Source organism: Charadrius vociferus, unplaced genomic scaffold (assembly GCF_000708025.1).
Source record: "Charadrius vociferus isolate BGI_N301 unplaced genomic scaffold, ASM70802v2 scaffold255, whole genome shotgun sequence".
Classification (NCBI taxonomy): Eukaryota; Metazoa; Chordata; class Aves; order Charadriiformes; family Charadriidae; genus Charadrius; species Charadrius vociferus.
This window is the reverse complement of record NW_009648785.1, coordinates 3,003,863-3,023,842: the sequence shown is the minus strand read 5'-3', so window position 1 is coordinate 3,023,842 and position 19,980 is coordinate 3,003,863. Positions and strand designations below refer to the sequence as shown.

The window sequence follows — 19,980 nt, the reverse complement described above, 5'->3', positions numbered from 1 at the left end:
TCCTGCTGTTTATTTTATAGAAAAGCCAGATGGACAAAGTCCATCAGCTTACTTCTTCCATGACCTTGCAAACACAGAAGTGTTTTCTACAATACTGTTTTTTTTCTAGGGTTTTGCCTAGTTTAAGTCTTAAACTCCCTAAGCAGTAGAGATTCCCCCTTTTCCCATGAGAGATTGTAACACGTTAAGGTGCATCTCGTGAAGACACGCTTTCTGATACTCAGCCTCTGAAATTTCTTAGTGCTTCATTCCTGTGTCAGACTGTGACACTGTGGCTATATCAAGGCTATGCTAGGTTGGGAGTCAGAAGGAAATGCCCTTTCTGATATTTATCGTTTGCCAGTCTTGAAACGTGCATTAATCTGACTTTGAATTGTTTAACTTAAAATAGACTACCTGTATAGAAACTTTCTTCTCTTACTTTCTCCTCTGCAGATGATCATTCCAGGATATGTCTGAAGGGTGAAAACAGCCATGACAGTTCAGACTACATTAATGCTAGCCCAATTGTAAGTACAGTAACCTATAAGAAATAATCCAAATAGTCAGTCCCTGTCTTTCCTTGTTGTTGAAACATGGTAACTTGGGGCACCTCGCTGCTCAGATTGTGCAGCCTCAGGTTGTGAGCACCTCACAACTCTGATGTCTCAGGCTGTCCTTTCAAACTGAAGAGAAATAAATCTTCTACATGTGCATGCAATACTCTTGAAATTTATGTACTAAGAAAACAAAGTCACTCAATAGTCATCGTTCTACCTTGTAATACGGTCAGGTTTTCTGTACTTGATATTATTAACTTATGGATTATACAATTCAAGGATATACCCTCAGTGGAGCTTTTCCTTCTCAGAGGAGGTAAAACTTGCTTATTCTTTTTTTGCTTTGTCCTACTAGCTACAGTTGTAGGAGGAATGGTTTCTGTAGGCATGGAGAGCTGAGCTCCACAGGCTTCTGAACTTCTGCATCAGGAACTGACATTTCCCCTTCCTGCCTCTTGCTCTACGGATGCATAGCTTGGTGTTTCTGTACCTCTCCCAGTTCTTCTCCAAGCTTGCTATTTTGAAAGCAAGAACGAGATTGCTTAACACTTGTGTATTCATTCAAACTGCAAAATAGGTCAATCCAATTTTTGCCTCCGAATACTCCAGTGTGGCCCAGCTGCCCTTTCTGACCCTATGTAAGCTGAATATGAATCCTTTCTTGTCTCCAAAAGGTGATAGAGAGAAAAGGTCTCTATTTTTAGGCACAAAACAGGTATGATAGAGCCAGTAGTATTGCCCTCTCATAGCATCTCAATGGAAGTGTCGTGCTATCCATTTGAAGGGGGAAAAAGCACTGTGCCCTTGACCTCCATGAGACTGCTGATATTGGATTCACTTTTGCTCATGGTTCTTATTCACATTAATTAGGCACTAAAAAGTTATTGTAGGGACACTATGAGAAGGAACTTAGGAGGAAGAATTAGTTCTCACTGCAGTGGGTTCTGTATGCCATTACTGGCTCATTTTCCTGGGGAGTATCACTCCCCGAGTTAAATCACTTTGTGTGGGCAAGGCAGCTGACAATTTGCAACAGCATAAAATTACAGGCTGCTTCCTTCCAATGTTGTTGACAATACTTTTTTTCTTTAAAAAATCCACAACTATATGGAAACTATTCTCTGAGCTTTGTTTTTGTTAATTTCAGCAGTGTTCAAAAGCTTCGTTTCCTTGAACGTATAAAAATGTTTTATTCTAAGAGTTAAAAAATACATAGAACCCAACAAACATCTTCGGGATGCTTTTGTCTTTGATTTAGGGTAGAGGGGAAAACAAAGCACCTGCATGCTTCAGGGATTGCCAGCTGCCCTTTTAGAGGGCAGGGGTAGATGCACACAGATTAGAGCAGGTTTTGGACTACTTTTAAGTATGTCTCTGACTAGACTGAGCTCTAGCTGGCCCCAGGATCAGGAATTCAGAGTAACTTCAGTGCTGTTTGCCTGTCTTCAGGGCACATTTGGTGAGTTATGTTTGGTCAAGCCTTAATTTGATAGTAGAAGCTGAGAGATTTTGTGGCAAGCACAGGAGTGGGAGGTGTTAACTGGAAGTGAGATATTGTATTCTTGTAAGAGCTTGGTTGTAATTCTCATGGCTACAACATGGTGCAGAAGTGGAATTCCAGCATCTGTAGACAGTGCCAGGCCAAGTTCAGTGCTGGCAGCAGTACAGATGCTGTGTTTTTACCGAATAACCAAGATGGGCTTCTGCAGCCTGCCCAAAAGTCTGTGTAGACACAACTTAACTGGTTTTAGTACACAAATTTGGTTGAGGAAGGGCTAAATTCTTTCATGCCTGTATATACCTGTTGCAATTGTAATTCTGGACTATAGTGTATCTGTTCCCTTAATTACCATAAAGAGAAAAGTATTAGATTAAGTAGTTTTGGAGGTGGAGAGACAGGGCCAAGATATCCCATTGACATAACTGGGAAGAGATTTGCTTTGTCAGGTTGCCTGAAGCTAATGCAGGCAGAGGGTTTCTGCTTCCACAGCTTTAACTCTCATGGTTTTACCGGGGGTTGTAATCTTGCCTTTCCATCTTTCATAAGCATTTTTTTTTCTGCAAGGTTAAACGGTGTTTCTTTTTTGTAACTTCCCTAGACTCCAGAGTTTTGTTCAATAAAACAAGTCACACTTATGAAGCAAAAATTCTTATGGTTGTCTCTGTATCTCTTACAGAAATCTTTCTAGGTTCACAGATAAGTGGGTGCACAAGTGTTTCATTTGGACTGGGACAAGCACCCTGTATCTGGCGTAGCCATGAAAAACGGTCAAGAGAAACTCTTTGAGTTCCTCTTCGTCGTGGTAGGATAGGGACCCTACTGTGTGGGACGGAGTGCCACAGCCCACGTTTCTGTAGACGACCTGTTATTCCAAGGAAAGAGATGCTCCAGATGGTTTTGTGAGTTTGTTTCAATAGTCATTTTGCTATTTTGAAAGCAATAGATAGAATGTGTGTTTCCTGAAGGTGATGCAGTGGGAGGCTGGTAGGAGGAAAACACTACTTTGCAAGCCCATAGTTTGGAAAGGTTCCCTGCAAACTGTTTCATTTCAAGACAAATGAAGTATCTTCAGGTTAGCGTAAATGTATTTGTTCATCTGATATTGCTTTTGTATAATGAGGTAGAATATAGGACTGACAGAGACTTTCAGTCCCGCTTCCCACCTCAGAAGCCTACTGGAGTATTGTATCGGGCACTTGATTCCATAGTATTTACTGTGGCCGTACAGCCATCGCAGCCTGAGCTGGACACGCACGTTATTCCTACTGCTCTTTATTTGAGATATTTTTGGGTAGCAGACACACATTTAATCAATGTCTTTGTAAATGTACGGTGGATGTGGAGTACCAGTAAGTCCGCCTTTATTCGCTCTTGCAAAAATCCTGCCATTTCTTTCCTTCAGACTGCTGCCTTTCAACTTAAATAACCTCAGTAATTACCATGTCAATGCAGTGATGTTCCTGGTGCATTTGCGCCTGGCAGCGCTTGGGCTAGGAGCGAGCATTGTAGTGAGCTGCAAGATGGGCATTAATAGCACAGGATCAGTACAGTCTGAACTGACTGGAAGAGGCTTTTTCCTCCCTGCGCGTGTGAGCTGTCTGGTGAGGGAAGAGTGTAAAATAAAGTAATTATATTTGAGAATCGGAAAGGGAGGCTTCCAGTCGTGTACATGTCACTGGGTATCTCCAGCTTCTGGGTCAGTGGTCCGGTCTCCAGCTGGGGCTCACTCAACCTTAACTTAAGTCTAAATGAGTGCAGCAGTACACCGTAAAAAAATCCCCGTGATAGACAATGAGCTGGCCACCTGCCCACATGTTTCTTCCTTTTAAAAAAGTGCTACCCCCCTCAGGACCTCCTTTCCCTCCAATATGTTGTGAAAACTGGGGTTAGATTGATGGCCTCACCATGGCTGGGAGTGGGTGAGGAGAATCAGCAAAGATTTAGTCCAAGTTCCTCCCGTATGTCTCTAATTTCACTGTAGCATGAGGCCTGGCAAAATGAGTCCTTAGGATAAATTTGCAGAGTAAAAGTGAGGTAGAAATCTGTTTCCCTCCCCTCTGAAATAACATAAAGTACTATGATAATAACTCTGCTATCAGCAGCTGAATGAAAGGCTTGCAATTACAGCACAAGAAGACCCTGACTGTGCAGAATAAAACTGTGATAATTACATCTGTCATATTTGTACTTAGTCCTCATTAAATTTCGGGAAAATCATCCAGTAGTAAATAATGTGCAATCTTTGCTTTTAAATCAGAGGTCATGAAAGTAAATGGGAATTCTGTTTTTCCTCATAGGGTGTCTGAAAGAGAAAAAATCCCATCAACTACATTTAAAAACTCAGTTTGCTTATTATTGAAGACACCAGACTGAGGAATGTCATTAGCATGACGGTTTGTTCAAACACAGCATACAAATTTCATCACCAAGAATAGACTCTGAAATTCATAATGGCATTCACAACCAGATTTACTTCTTTCATTCCATTAGGGGTTTTAAAGGAAGGATTTAAAAATTGTTTTAAATTTTGATTCAAACATGAAGATGAAGACTAGTCTACCTTTTAAATTTTAATGCTGAGATGAACATGAATACAAAGTTCATCTGCATTTGCTGGATATGCTTTCTTTTACAAAAACAAACATACTTTTTTACTTTTGGAGACTGTCTATACTCTGTGTAATATGTACGTGCATGAAAGTAGATTTTATTGGTATTATAAACACATTAAATGTGGAAACTACACAGTAGCTTGAATCCATATGAATTTTTAAGGTGTTAATCAGAGTTCAACTTTCTGTTGTATTTGGTCTACACTGGATCTCATTCTGATCTCATATGATTTAAGGATATTTCAGTTGGACTCAGAGGATTTAAATCAAGGTTAATATGGTGTGACTGAGACCACATCTCAGACAGCATCTTTCTGTGTGGAAAGTAAGGAACTGACAAGCTGAAAGGGAAGGTAAAGGGCAGGAATGAATCGGTGTATCATTTACATGAGATTTCAAAGTGGTCATTGATGCCTATTGACACTTTTACTTTGGTTTGCAGTTTTAGAATACTACTTAACAAGAATCTATATGTACCACTCTCAAGTCTAAATACAGTAAATTTGAGGATTTACTCTGAGAAGGTATCAATTTTGCTATTTCATCAGCGTTATCAGTGAAATCATGCAGCAGCACAAACTCTAACTAAAAACTCAACAAAATTCAGAGTTCTTCAGGGAATCCTTGCAAAGTCCGCAGATAAGGCAACTGGATATTAGCTCTCTTGAAGGAAAAACTAAAGGAATAGCTTTTATTCTCTAGTGAGGCAAAGGTGGAACTGTGGTCTGATATTAATTTAACAAAGGTGCAACTAGTTGTAATACTGTGTTCTTGATACATTTTGCTACTTTAAGATACTGTAAGTCAACTTTCATTATGAAGCCCTGTAGAAAAACAAAAGTCATGCCACTAAAGTTTTCTGCATTTTTTCTTTTCCAACAAGAAATCCGAATGCTCCTCCTCTTTGTTTCCATTTGCTTTTGATATTGGTAGTGACAGAGATCACCACAGTCAACTGTGTGGTCAGTTATAGTAATCCTTGATCCCTTTCTTTTTTTTTTTTATAGTAATCCTTGATCCCTTACTTTCCCTAATACAAAATCATGGAAAAATAGATTGAAACATTATCACCAGACTTGCCTTTGTTGTACTGCAGCAGAAAATGAGAATTCCACCATAGCTGAACAGTTGTAATAATTGCAGCTTTTTCTTTCCAAAAATGGCTGTTCGATCCAGTTCTGATGTACGCCTTGTGAACTCTGTGCTTTGATGGGGGCATAGAGAGAAAAATCGTGTTCTTTTTGAACAATTACTATTAGGATGATTTCTGAAGCTTGTTCTGATGTAAAATGTTAGCAAACAGTCGATTTTTGTTTTAATACTTGATAGTATGGAGCCTGCTGTTCTCTATTCTTCTCTGGAGAATACATTTTCTGTTTTATTTTCATGAAGTGAGAAATCTGAGGGAGCCTTGAAAGAAGATAATGACTACTGACATAAAAAAGAGCCTTTTACTTGATCCTTGATTAGTTAGTTTAAAACCCATTACTGACTTTATTTCTTTATTCAAACTTTTGTTAACTTTGATAGATGAAGATGCCCTTGGTGTTCTTGGTGACCTTGAGAGAATAAAAAAGAACATAACAAAAACATTCAAGAACCATCCCTTGCAGTCACCTGTTCATGTTAAATTGAATGTGACCAGAGTAGTGATTTTTCACACTTTTCTTGAAATATGTGGCCTTTAAAACAGTACATATAATAGAAAATTGATGAAACCAGGAATTTCATTTAATTAGTTTAATCTTTGCTCTTATTTTTGCTCAGTTAAAGATCATTTGATAGTGTGATAGGGCTTTCTGCCATCTTCTATTTGCTCCAAGCAAGACGAGTTTCTGCTCATAATTGTTTTCTGTGCAACACAATGTGCTTGGAATGTAATAATTGTAATTGTCTTTTGAATTATTGTTAAACTGCTGATACACTTCACTACTCTGTGCTTATTGTAATGTTTGCCACGTTCCAACAGCACCTTTGTGACAGAGGTTGATTAATGCTGAAATGCCAAGATTGGCCTATTCCTGATTTATCAGCTGAATGTTGAGAAGTATTTCCTCCATGACAGCGCTATTTGCATCATCCTTGATTTCTTCTGCCTTTGTTTTCTGGCATGTCTACATACAAAAGAATTTAGTTCAAGAAGAAATTTAAAGTAAATTATAATTTTTCTAAAGTTAGGGGTATTCACTGTCGGTTACATTTCCAAATCAGGCTCTCGCCTGTTAGAGAAGTAACATCGTTTCAAGTGGATGCAGCCTACCACGGTTTCCACTGGGAGTAGCAAGTCCTCCTTGGTGCAGGTCGATTTTTCTAAGCTAAGATTTTTAGTTCCAGCATAGGAAAACATTTAAGCACATGATTAAATCCTATAGATCTCTGTGGGATTTGAAACAAAACAACAGAAATTATTTCAACCATAATGGAGAAAAAAAACCAACTTTAAGCCTGACTATGCTTAATCACATTTGCTGTTGTTTCCAGCTGTGTTTAGTTCAGTGTCTCAATTCTTAGAAAAACAAAAAAGTTGACCGTTTTGAAATAGTTCCTAAGGATTTTTTGCTAATGCTGCTTTCTGAAGAAAGCCAGTTTTTTCCTGATCCCAAAATACCCAGAGTAGTAAATGTCCTGCTATCAGAATTGCTCTTGTGAAAAGGCAAAGAAAGCACAGTTGAAATTTGTTGTGAGCAATTGCTTGTTGTGAAGAGTTACTTGCTGATAAGAGAAGCATCTCAATGAAGCTCAGAATAAAATGATGGTATTATAGACACCCTGGTCAAGGTTTTTTATAACTATGGGTGGTGAATCAAAAGTAAGCTTTTATTCTAAGTGGATTCAGTGACTTCATTTTACCTGTGTTGTGTTGTCATGGAGAATTTTAATAGTAAGTCCGGCTTAATTATACATCAGAAAATTAGAAACATAAACGTTCCCTTCCTTTTTGCAACATTCATCATATTGTTGTTCTGTTAGAATAACTTACATCTGTTCTTTTATGGTTCTTTCCTCTTTTATGTTGCACATAATTATGAGGTGCCTTCTTTTACGCTGACATGTAACATCACTGAAAATTTTGATAGGCTATGAATAAATTCAGTAGATGCCTCTTAATGCAAATATGACTCACATTCATTCTTATTCAGATCTTTACTTATAGAACAGAATCGTGTATCGAGACAAATTCTGCCTTCAGCTACAGGGGAGTAAGTTAACTCTCGCCGACTTCCGTGTCACTGAGTCACACCCACACATCTGAGAGCTGAACTGGATCTCTTTTCTTTATGTTCAGAGTTTTGTCTTGCCCAGTTCAGGGTTATAATGAGTTTGTTTGGTTTTTAATCCTATCAGCAGATCTTCTTTTTCAGCAGAATGGGTCCTAAGATTTAGAACCAAGAAAACCACCCATCAGTTCAAAAACATTCATTGTAACACACTAATCCTATTTACTCTTGATGGCTTTGTTTCTTAGATTCTTTATTTTTTCTGCTCAGTGAATTTTCTGCTCCTTGAATTAAATGTAATAATTAAGGTCTTTAAGCAGAACTTCCTCTATTGAGGCCAAATCCATGCATTTAGATAAATCAGCTAACCAGAAAAAGCCAGAAACTGAATTTGTTCGCCATTTTTGCTGTTTTTTAGTTACATGTGCCCTTGACTGGCACAGTGGAAATGGAGAACATATTTAGATGTGTGGAGCATTCTTAACACTCAGTGTAGAAAAATGTTTCAAATGGCTCCTAGGTTGCTATGAAACCATGAGTACTGATCTCAAATAAATGCCTTTGTCAACCACCATAAATGATCTTACGCTGCATATTGAGGACATAGGACATTGCTCATCATGTCTGCTGATGTCCATCTGGTAGCATCAGTCTTTTGTGGAAAAAGTTCTCCTCTGAGCTTATAAATAGAAATAAAATTCTTTGCTTGCCAATAAAGGATGGAGGGACATGACAGTCCTTTAGGAAGTCCCTTGTTTCTGCCCTCACATACTTTCTGTCTCTAACACAGCAAGGGATTTTCTTTTGAATAAATACAGCCTGTGTTCTCTTTCCTTGTTCCAGATGGACCATGACCCCCGAAACCCAGCTTATATTGCCACCCAGGGACCTCTCCCTGCTACTGTCGCTGACTTCTGGCAGGTAAGTTAAACATCTCTTTGAAAACTGAATTTATGTTACAAGTCAAATGTTTTCCTGTGCTTCTAGAAATGTAAGGTGTATAAAAATATGTTGTGCTTGAGTCACAACAGGTGGAAAAACCTTCATTCAAATGTCTTTTTAAAATCTACTACTTGGATATTCAAGCCATTAATGTATATGACAAGCCCTGCTAAAGAATAGTTGATCTGGAAATTATATTGAAAACCTCAGGCCAAAGTATTCATATTTGAGTGCCAGGTCTCCATAATTCAACTACTGCCAAGGACTGGATGATTTTCAGAGGGCCTGACCTTCTTAAGAGTGTAGCCAGAATTCATTGTCACTCTCCAGATCAAAAAGGACCTAACACTATGTGCCATGAATTTTTCCATTGAAACCTACTTCTCACATGTCCCAGTTCCCCAAAATGCTTAAATTCTTAGGTGTTTTCCATACCACAGGTGGTGAATTAAAGCCTGAGTTAAGATCCTGCTGCATAAAGTTGTTAGCTGGATAATTTTCTGCAGGATTGGCGCTAAAGGCAGTAGTTACCTATGCACAAATATGAGCTTACTTTGCATGCAGTTTTTTTACATGCTCAGGCGGCTCTCAGATTTGAACATACACACGCTGCCAGGCGAGGTGTGTGCGATTGTGTGACGGATATGCTGCATTAGATATTCCTTTGTAAGTGTAAAAGTGTGCCTGAAAGCTTACTGAAGCTGTCTGGGGAGGAGGTCAACTGGGGCTTACTATCAACATGAACATATGTTTTTATTTTTTGTTTTGCATTATGAATTTAGAAACTTTTGTTCTGAAGATAAAGAATATCTACGTAAAAATTTCAGAAGTGCCATTGTATTTTAGGAGCTTGCATCAGTTGAAATCATCTTCTCCATCTGCATCACTTGGTCTATGATTAGAAAGTATTAACTGATCCCTACTAAAGACACTTTTCATGTCACAGTTTCCTACTCTCTCTGATGGGGAACCGAGACATTTTCAAATGTTTGATTTTAGGTTCCTGGATATTTAAATGCTCAGTCTGAGATATTTTGGGCCTGTTTTTTAGAAGTCCAGAGCAAATCCTTTCTGTTTGACATGAGTTGAGTTGTTGTTCCAGCTTAAATTTTCAAGTAACCTGGGATTTTTGTCTTCAGTATCTTTTTTTCCTTTGGTGAGTGGATTCCTTATATCAGGAATGATAGTTGAAAATGTGTTTCTTAGGTTAAACATGCAAAATCAAATACCATGTTAGCTATTCTGTAATGATATTTTATGATTCTTAAGGCTCAGGTTTTTTATTGTATATTTTTTCATATTTGTATATTTATATTTTGTATTTTTTTATGTGTAACTGCACCTTTACATGTGGAAAAAGTGTACGTTTTCATTTTTAAAGGAGGCCTTGAAAGAACAAACTTTTTATAAACAATGATGCTCACACGAAAATCAGAATTAATCATACCAGCATAGTATGAACAATAGATTTTGTTCTTCTCCCTTTTTAATTTGAACAGTTAGGCAAACTTTTTGCACAGACACAGAGTGACTAGAACTGAAACGTTATTTCTTTGTTCTGTGATCCAATTGTCTTCATTCCAACTTTATACTCAAAAGGTCTCTTTCTTGACTCTCTTCATGCTTTTTGTGAGTGGAGAGTCTTCACTTTCCTTCACTTTTCTTCTGCTCTTTTTAGCTATTTCTCCTCCCAGTTATCCATCAGTGAAAGTCCACTCCTTCCTGCCACCAGATTTGCTATATACACCTCCACAGAAACCATTTGGCAACTGTGGTTCAGCTTCTGCTCAGGTGTAGTTACGTGTCTATTTTTTATGTGATATTCTTTTATTATTCCTTCTATTAGGTTCCATAGAAAAGTTTGTTTCTTACATTTATTTTGATGATGTCTGTTACTTCGACGTAACAATCTACCTGTGTCAGACTGGTCCATCACCCACTGTTCTTAAACTTAAACTTCCTACAGATCACATGTCAATGTGCTCATTCCTTTCCCAAGCTTTTTATACGGCCATGGGTATCAACCAGGTGTAATAAACAAGCCAAGAGAGATTAACTCCGTAGAGAACACTGAGTCCATAACTGCTGAAATGTAGTAGGTCCATTGTACAAGTCAAAAGCCACGGGTTGAAGTTGTTGTGGTTTATGCCCAGATGCAGGACCAAAGTTTGTATCCATTTTTCACCTAATAGCACCTATTTTAAGGTAAAGCATGGGAAACCTGAACTTGCTACGGAAAATAGAGTATTAACTCCTGTCAAGGCAGCATCCTTTGATGTTTACTTGAATACGGTTTTCTGTAGTTTATGCAGACCATGGTGTTGCCACCAGGGATTGTTTAAAGATTCAATTATTCATTCCTGAAACATCTTCTCAGTGGTTCTCCTCCCTCTCCCTCCTCCACTTAATACCAGCTGTTGCTGAGCTGTGTTGCATTTTTTCCCTTTTATGTGCTCAGTGAAGCAGTTTTCTGACTGATAGTGAGAAGAGTGACTGACTCCAGAGAGACCTGGGACTATTCTGCTGTTCCTTGTCTAAATGCACAATGTCATGCTTTAGCAAGTCCAACGGAAACTCTTGAAGCTTGGCATCACCTTCTATGGCAATATTTACTAGATATATTGCTTCCTGTTTTTTTCAGAGACTTAGCTGCTAAGATTCCCAGGAGCCTAGTTGCATGGCGGGCATCAGCCACTCCATCTTATCTTGGATGAAAGACTACCCCAGGAAGAAACTCTTATCAATGTTTCCACTCCTATAGACATTTCAAGCTGATTTCTAGAAAACACTTGTCTACAAAGCATTTGTTTTACTTGAAAGTGTAAGACAGCTTTCATGGCATTTACAACACAGCTGATATCCATAATGAAATCGAAACTGCTCCAGATTTGTCCTGACTGTCTAGATCTCATGCTCAAACTCCGGAGACACAGTTTCTAAACCTAGTTTCCCTTAAACTTGCATTAGATTCTTCCGCCCATCAGTGACTATGTCTACATTAGCAAGCAGTGTGGCCCACTAGGAACGGATTTGTAGAGTGTCACAGTACTTACTTTGTAGGTTTTACTTTAGACCAACTACTATTCAGTGATCCAATGGACCAAATGCCTGCTGGCGGTGGAGAAGGCTACAGATGCACCTGGAAGAAGCTTCTTCCAAAACGAACCCAGTTCCTGAGCTTTAACACTGCTCTCCAGTGTCTGCTCCTCTTCATGTCTGTCATCTACATGATCATGTGCTCGCATCCATTATCTCTATTTAAGACCAAATAGATGATTTAGTTTGGGATAATCTTTTTTCCTAGTTCCATTGGCAGGCCCCTCTAAAACCTGTTGTGTTGATCCAGTGCCCAGTATTTTTGTTCAAGTGCTATTAGACACTCAGCAATCGAATTCCCATTTACTATTTTCAAGTTGCCCAGATCTGAACAAAGATTATGGTCAGCTCAGTGTCTTCTCTTTCCCAAACTGGGCAAAGCTTTTTCATAAAACGTTGATGATGCTTTATCCAAGCCCATTTTGTTTAGCATTCTTACTACTGGTGAGCAGATCTATGCCTAGGACCACTATGGGACTGGAGGGGGAGCAGTTTCAATCACCTCACTAGTGGCCGATTTTTGGAAGATTTTGTCCTTTTTAGTAAGGTGAGGAAGAAGGGCAGGTATTGCTCTTCAGTACCATCTAACTTGGGCCCCTGGAGCTGGCCATCAGACTCAGTATTTTTAGTACACCTTCCTAGTCATTTGGGTTTTCCTGTTGACCTGAGAGAGATTAGCTTGATGGAAGTTTTTCTTTCAAAGATGCAGTTTTTGAGCTGGAGATAGTCCAAACTCCTGTATATCGGTCATCTTCAGATGGTGTTCAAACAAATTTTGTATATGTTATAAAAATAAAATGATAAAAAAGGCAAGAGTCTTACTCCAGCTTTTCTAAAGGTGTAAGGCCACTTCCAAGCATCAGCCTTTCACAGCTGTCTCTGTCCCTCCAGTTTCCTTCTCCAGCTCCTTATATTCCTGGCATAGCTCCTTTAAGCCAGCAAGTGCCAAGTTAGTTCCAACTTTCCTGGCTTACCTATTTCTTTGAAAACTTTCTAGCCTGCAGGAGTTGTGTTGTCATTCTTCTCATTGATCTGTTTTGCCACAGGGCTTCCTAATCTGTCTGGGTACTCTGTGTTTTCGGTTCAAGCAGAGATTTCATCTCTGCCTGCATGTCATCTCTTAGACCACTCTGGAAATTTTCCAGCTACTACTTTAATTAATTTTGAAAAGCCTCCAGCTGATTTAAGTCTTCTTTTAATTTCATCTGGTCTTGTTTTCATCTCTTTTTACCAATTACTATTTCTGAGAGATACCTCCTTCATTGATTCTATTTTGGTTCAGTGGGAATTCCACCTCATGATTCCCTTTCTTGAAAACTGGATGCCTCTCCTCACATGGTATTAATCCATTTTTACCTGAGTGGTTAAACAATTTGCCAGGTCTGTGGGTTGTTTTCTTCTCAGCTGGAAAGAGAATTCATCCTCAGGATAGGGTTTTGCTTTGATATAGTTCCATTTTATTTACAAAGAAAATACAGAGTTTTATTTCCTTGAACAAAGACAGAATCAAATAACAGGCAATAACTTCTTTTTTCCAAGCCTCATTCACCCAGTGTTTTACCCCCAACCTCTCTTTCAGCTTTTCTTCTACCAGGATCACAATGCCAGTTTGTTGAGCTGTGCTGGTGGTTTCTTTATTCCTTTTACACATTTTTGCTGCTTATCTGGATTAATCATCTTGCCTTGATTAATACCTCTCTCTCTGCATTAAGCATATCAGTTTCTAGAGAAACTCATGGGTCCATATGCTTCGCATTTCTCTTGGTTTTGATGATAACTTCTGTAATTTCAGTTAGCAGGCTGCATAAAAGAGTTTGCTTGTTTCTTACATTTATCTTGAATGAAAGGTGATGATTTTGTCCAGCAGCTTCAGTGAGATTTCACTCAGGTCTTTCACATAACGCTATTAAAATTCAACATCTCTTTGAACATAATTCAAAAGAAAGAGGATGTAGAACATTTCTGATCTATAACAAGTTTTCGCAGCAGGAGTTCCATGTTGTGAATAATTCTGGAGGCATAAAATTTTATTATTTTCCGTATGTGCTGGGTTATAATTCCATGAAGTATTTGACATGAAGTACATGTCTTAACTTGCAAAGTATTCTAAGAAGTGAGGGATGATAATATGCAAGAAACTATTCCTAGGAGTTAGGATATTTAGAACCAACTGCCTTCGCAGAAAAATTGTTCTTAATTATGCCAGTTTCATAAAGTGCATGTCTGCTAAGGTTCATTGTCTCCAAATGGAGATTTCCGTAGGAGGCCATAATTTTTCCCTCTGGAAAACACCCCACATTATGCCTTGTTTTCATAAATCTACCTACATTTGCCCTTTTTTCCCCTCCGCCTTTTTGGAGGGAAGTGCATTTTCATGTTTTTTTTATTTTACTATAGAAAGAGAGGGAGAGATCAGGTAGTTCCTGCCAAGTGGCTTTAGAGGATATGCTGCTTAGTTGCCTTAGGAGATCAAATCACATGTGATATATATTTATGTCAGTATTTGTTGTCTTTCTGTGACGTCCACTGTCCATGACCAGCCAAATTAAGAAGTGTATGAGCATTATGTACCTCCTACGGAAGGAACAGAGAAATACGATTTTCATCATTTTGCATATGTTCAATACGGTTCAAAGCACCTACAACAGCAAGTTATTAATTAAACACAGTGAACACTTGTAGAATTGACCAGAAAATTCCCTGGAATTTGCCTGAATAGATCTGTAGCTCAGGCTAGATAGTTCCCCAGGTGCTTGAGTCTCTCTGGCAAGGATGACAGAGCACATACCACTCATGAACAGCACTGAGTCAGACAGAGGACTGAGAAGGTAGACTTCAGGTGCTGCCCCTTTGTGGTTAGGATGCTCCTCCAGGAAGCGAGAAAGAGCATCATCCTATGTGTTCTGAATCAAACCCCGGCTTTTCATTACCCTCTCTTTCCTCCACTATTCGCCAATACATGGTATAGTCTTGAAATTGGGAATGCTCTTCACCCTTCTTGTTAAAGCTGGGCGTCTGTTGCTGATGAACAAAAAGAAATCTCACCAGAGTGGAGGTTTTCACTGTTGTGGTTATAGGGAGTAGAGAGACCTCATCTCTGCTGCTTTGATTATTTTCTATTTTTATTGCAAGACTATTAAATGTAAAGTGCAGAAGGAGTCCCAAGAGTAAAGAATAGGGAGTTCAGTTGCCATTTGCTTTTCATTGCCCCCAATACTGCATTTCTTAATCTAAAAGTATTTTTACAATATTTTTTCTCTACCCTTATTCAGGAGTATATTATCAGTATCAAGTTCAAGAACTGACTATTGTTTTCCCTCTGGATCACATGTTAAGAACCCAATTCTTGAGTTGCAGTCATGAGGACATGATAAATCTTTGCATGTCTGTTTGGCAACACTTGCTTCTGTCTTCTAGTTTTGGAATTAAACAAAAGAAATACAAAATACTGTCAGTTGATTGTTTCCTCTGTAAAAAGGATTAGTCATCAGTGATCTCCAAGGGCAAATGCCATTGGGCAGGATACGATGTCCCTGTAGCTGAATGAATCTCCTTGCAAAATAGGTGTTCCAAACCCATGGGCTGAGTAAGAACAACTGTACCAAACCCTCCCCTGCTCTAGTTGCTGGTTTCTGTGCTCCCAGTTCAGCATGTTTTGTGAGTGCTGAAATTAATTTACAGCCTAAATTATTTTTCTGTGTTTTGTTCTTCTGTGCAGAACACAGTGCTTTCAAGCAGTCTTGATTCCCAAGTTTTATTTTCCTTGCCTGGAATGGGACCTCCTGCATGTCTAATCAGTTCTCACCTTCAGAAAGAAGAGCAGATGAAAAGCGACACAAAGCAATTCAATGTGTAAAATATGCATATTTTAATTTAATAAAAGAAAAACAGCAAGGGAGATATAGGCACAGAACAGTAGCCCCTAGAGCTCTAGTAACTTGTCAAGCCATGTGAAATAAATATAGCATTAGGAATTCCATAGGCGTGCAGTAAAGGAGTGTGCATTTACCATGCTCACTTCTAATTATGGCTCCGGTTGGAGAAGGTACTTAGAAGTGGTCCTTTTAAAATTTCTATCCCTCTGTTGTTTAGGCTCCACCTTTCCAATATTAAAGTGAAAAGCTAATTACTGGCGATTTTGGTGGACTTTTCCTCCTTAATGTGGTTTTGTCAGCCCTGCAATACTAAATAGAGCTCATATTTAAATTATTTCATAATAAGGCTTGAGTTAGGAGTCTACTGAGAAGACTAAATGTATGTTTCTCTGAGAAAGCAGAGGTTATTGCAACACATACAGTCATCTTGAGTTTGCCTTTCCCATTGACTTCCAAACAAGTGTTGCTGCAACAGCAGGGACATAAAACATGGAGCCAGCCTGATGACCGCGTATTTATATATGATCCTCTCTGAAGCTGTTTTTTCAACTGCGAGAGTCAGATAATTGAACATAGATTGTTGATCATTAATTCTTCAACCTACAGATTTGCTTAGCCGTCTGGCACAGCTATGACTTTGCAAATGGCAACTCGGACCTTGCCAGATTTGACCCACTTCATATCAAAATGCTAAGTCATTTTCAATGAAAATGTTTCACAAAAAAGGTTCCTAAATTCCTAAAAACCTAAATTCCCTCCCAATTATTTTTTTTTGTTGTTAAAAGCTCCCCCCCCCCCCCCCTTTTTTTTTTTACCGTTTAATTTTTTTTTTTGTCCATTTCTTTGCAAAGAGTTGTGTATTAATCCCCCCCCCCCCCCTTTTTTTTTTAACCCATTAAAACATTACGGTCTGGTTTTAAAATGTTCCAGAAAATGCCATTTTATGACTGTCTCCATTCAATACACTGTTTCCTATTTCCAATGAAGAACTCAAAAGAAATCACAGTTAATTACTTTCAAGATATGTAATGGGATGAATATTATCTAATCCAGCAAGGGTTAGTACCTTGCTTTGTTGTTGTTTTAGGAGTTGTGTTTATTCATGTTGAGTTTTGATTATCATTAGAAATTATATAGTTTTTGTTTGCTTGTTTGTCTGCTGTTCCAAATAGTTGCATTTACCAACTATTTGGGAAGCCTAAAAGACTGAAAAGATGGATTCTTCAGTTTACTGGAGATCTCTTCCAGAATGCAGCTGGTGTGATTAGCCTGTTATTTTTAGTGAACAGGCTGGATTTAACTGATTATCCTATCTATTTTCTACTTCTAAATCATCACATTTTAGAAACTTCTCCACCAGTCCTTGTCAAAAGAAGAGTGTCTAGTCGGAGCACATATCTTGTCATTTCCCCATCACTAAACTAAAGACGAAAATGACTGAAAAAGGGGTTTGGGGTGGATCATTCATTATAAAAAGAAGTTAGAAATTATGAAGTGTCTGAAAAAATAAAGGAATTCATATAACCATTTTATTTAGAAGCAAGTAAACAGGGAAATTTTAAAATACAAACTTCCAAAAACTGGTGTTTTATTGGATTTGTGGCAGTGTTGTGGCACTGATTCTCCTATTTGTGATTTTATTTTTCTCCTTACTTGAAAAACCAATTCTGTGCTCCTTTGCAAGCAATTCATACTAAATATAATTCATTCCAATGTGGAAGTCCTTTGTAGGGGACTGGCACGCTAGATAACCACAGCATGAGGTCTCTACACGTGGTGGATTTCATCAACAGGGAATCCTGCGGATGTCAAACGCATTGCTCATCTTTGGGTTGCAGGATTCATCCTTTAGTTTGCAATAAATGGAAAGGGATAGTGTTATTCTTGTCTAAGAAATGTTTTGAGAATGATGCATACAGCAGAACCTCATTAAAGAACATTAACATGTTACTCTCTAGGCATATAGGCTGAAGTCATACAAAATTATATACTGTCTTCCCTTTTTGGCAAAGCATTGCAGAGCTCTGTAGTGAGCTCCTATACGTAACTCAGACTTTATCACTTCAATTCAGAAGGCTCTATTCAACACTTCTTCTGGAAGTATTACCATAAATTACAAACATGAAACTGCCTGTGCTAAGTGATCTAAATAAGTTTAGTTTTATATATTATGTTATATTATATTTTTTCTATATATAATGTTATATATATTTAGTTTTTATAGACACTTAGAGTCTAAGGCTTAATTTTGCTGGGCTCTACCGAAAAAGAAAAGCCTCTGCCCTGAGGACCTTATGTTCTCTTTATTCTTGTATCGCATGCATTGACTTACTTTTCTATTGTGAAGGAATACAAAGTTCAGAATTACGTTAATTGCTGTGAATTTGCAACTGAACCTCCTCTTTTATTCAGCCAGCCCAGCTGAAATGTCTCTTTGGTAACCAGAGGCCCTTCTCCAAAGGCTGTACTGGGATTGTGCAGACCAGGTCTGTGCTACCTGTTCCTCCATTAATTACAAAGACATGCTCCTTGGGGACACTTTCTAGCACATGGCCACGTCTGGACACCCAGCACAGTGAAGTGTTAGGTGTTGGGAGATGTGGCTTCTGAAAAACCCATCACCAAGTTAAAGATGGGGCAGGCAACAGTATAAAACTCTGTGAACTGCCTTTCAATCTTCTGCGTTATTTGGAAAGAAATCCAGATAACAGCCTGATGGTCTAATACTTAAGTTATCACAGAGACAAAGAAAATGCTGTAGTCCTGCAGTCACAGGCCGTGAGTCTTAGTGAAAATCCCCTCCCGATGGTAAGCGCAGGAGATGCAGTGACAATTGCTTGTAACAGGGATGACGGCACTAGATTGTATTGCCTTCTTGATTTAGTAGATTTGACTTCTACGTTTTCGCACAATGACCTAAAAGAAATATTATACCCCAGAGTAACTTTGAAATTGTTTGTTTAAATTAACTTTCATTTGGATTTATGCTTAATGAAATCTTCAGAGATGCAGACAGCCCCTCTCTAATGAAATGCTGTATCTTTGAACCAATGAACAGGGTTGCCAAACTGTAAGGATTCCTCTCTAAACGAGTGGGCTTTTATAATGTTACACTTGGGTGGCACAAGCAGAGTGCTAGATGATTAGTTTATGGTCTAGATCATTGTATTTTTATTACACTCATAAAAACTGTGTTTCTCCTCATTTTCGTAATGGCTTCAATGAGCTTCTATACCTTCTAGAGGCACATTAAATCGTTATGTGATGAAAGTACTGATTTAGTGGGGCTAGTTTTAAAGTAAGATACATGTTTTGAATTCTTATCTTAGTCTGATTGCTGACTAAAAAAGGTGAAACTACATTAGAATGAATGAAATCTCTATCATCTTCCTTACATACAAAGAAGGTTCCCAGCTGTGGCATAAAACAAATGCAGTACAGAAAAGAAACAAATGATAAATCTGCATCTGTCTATAAAATAAATTATCTTTCAATTTAAAGTATTTTTGATGGTTTTGTGGCATTGTGAGTTTTAACAGGAGGATAAGTGGATTACAGATATTTTTAGTTAAAATCTTGTAAATGGAGAAAAGATAAGAAAGATTATTTTTATTCATTACATTCAACTGTAATTTTTTTCCCCACTCCTATTCAAAATTATAAATAACCCTATTCTGTGCAAACCCTAGGTTCATTTCTCTAAATAATTCTAAGCTATTTTTAAAAGTTGCTTTAATTATGTTGCAAAATGAAAAAAAAGGAAGAAAAATGTTATTTGTTTCTCTATATACAAGCCATTCTTAAAAGAGAAGACAACATCATTATCCATGAATGGGAAACCTTTTTATTTGATATGTAATTAAAAAAAAAATAATCCTTGAATTGAATGTATCATCTCATCTTTGCACAATTTAGACAAAGGCCTTTTTTGTTTACAAAATTTACATGTCAATACAGTTGCTTATAAATATTTCTGTGAAATAAACATAACCCTTCACAAAAAGAGCAGTTTACTCTTCATTCAGTAATTTTATATGCTAGCAAAAAGACAATGAAAGTTGTATGCAAATATAACATCAATGTACAGCATAATAATAACAGTTTTTAGTGATTATGCTGCTTGGTATTAATTCATAGGAGCCTTTTTGTTCAGCCACAGGCTGTGTTTGGAACAGAGATAAGCCAGACCAGAGCATC

The 19,980-nt window shown here is 38.0% G+C and overlaps 1 protein-coding gene across 1 annotated transcript in view; it reads left to right on the top strand.

Moving 5' to 3' along the window:
• Window positions 1–19,980, top strand: part of PTPRN2 (protein tyrosine phosphatase, receptor type, N polypeptide 2) — a 187,612-nt gene that overhangs the window by 134,944 nt on the left and 32,688 nt on the right. The window contains exons 4-5 of the mRNA XM_009886794.1: window positions 436–509; window positions 8,714–8,791. Of these exons, the coding sequence (XP_009885096.1) occupies window positions 436–509; window positions 8,714–8,791 (152 nt within the window). The remainder of the gene's footprint in view (window positions 1–435; window positions 510–8,713; window positions 8,792–19,980) is intronic.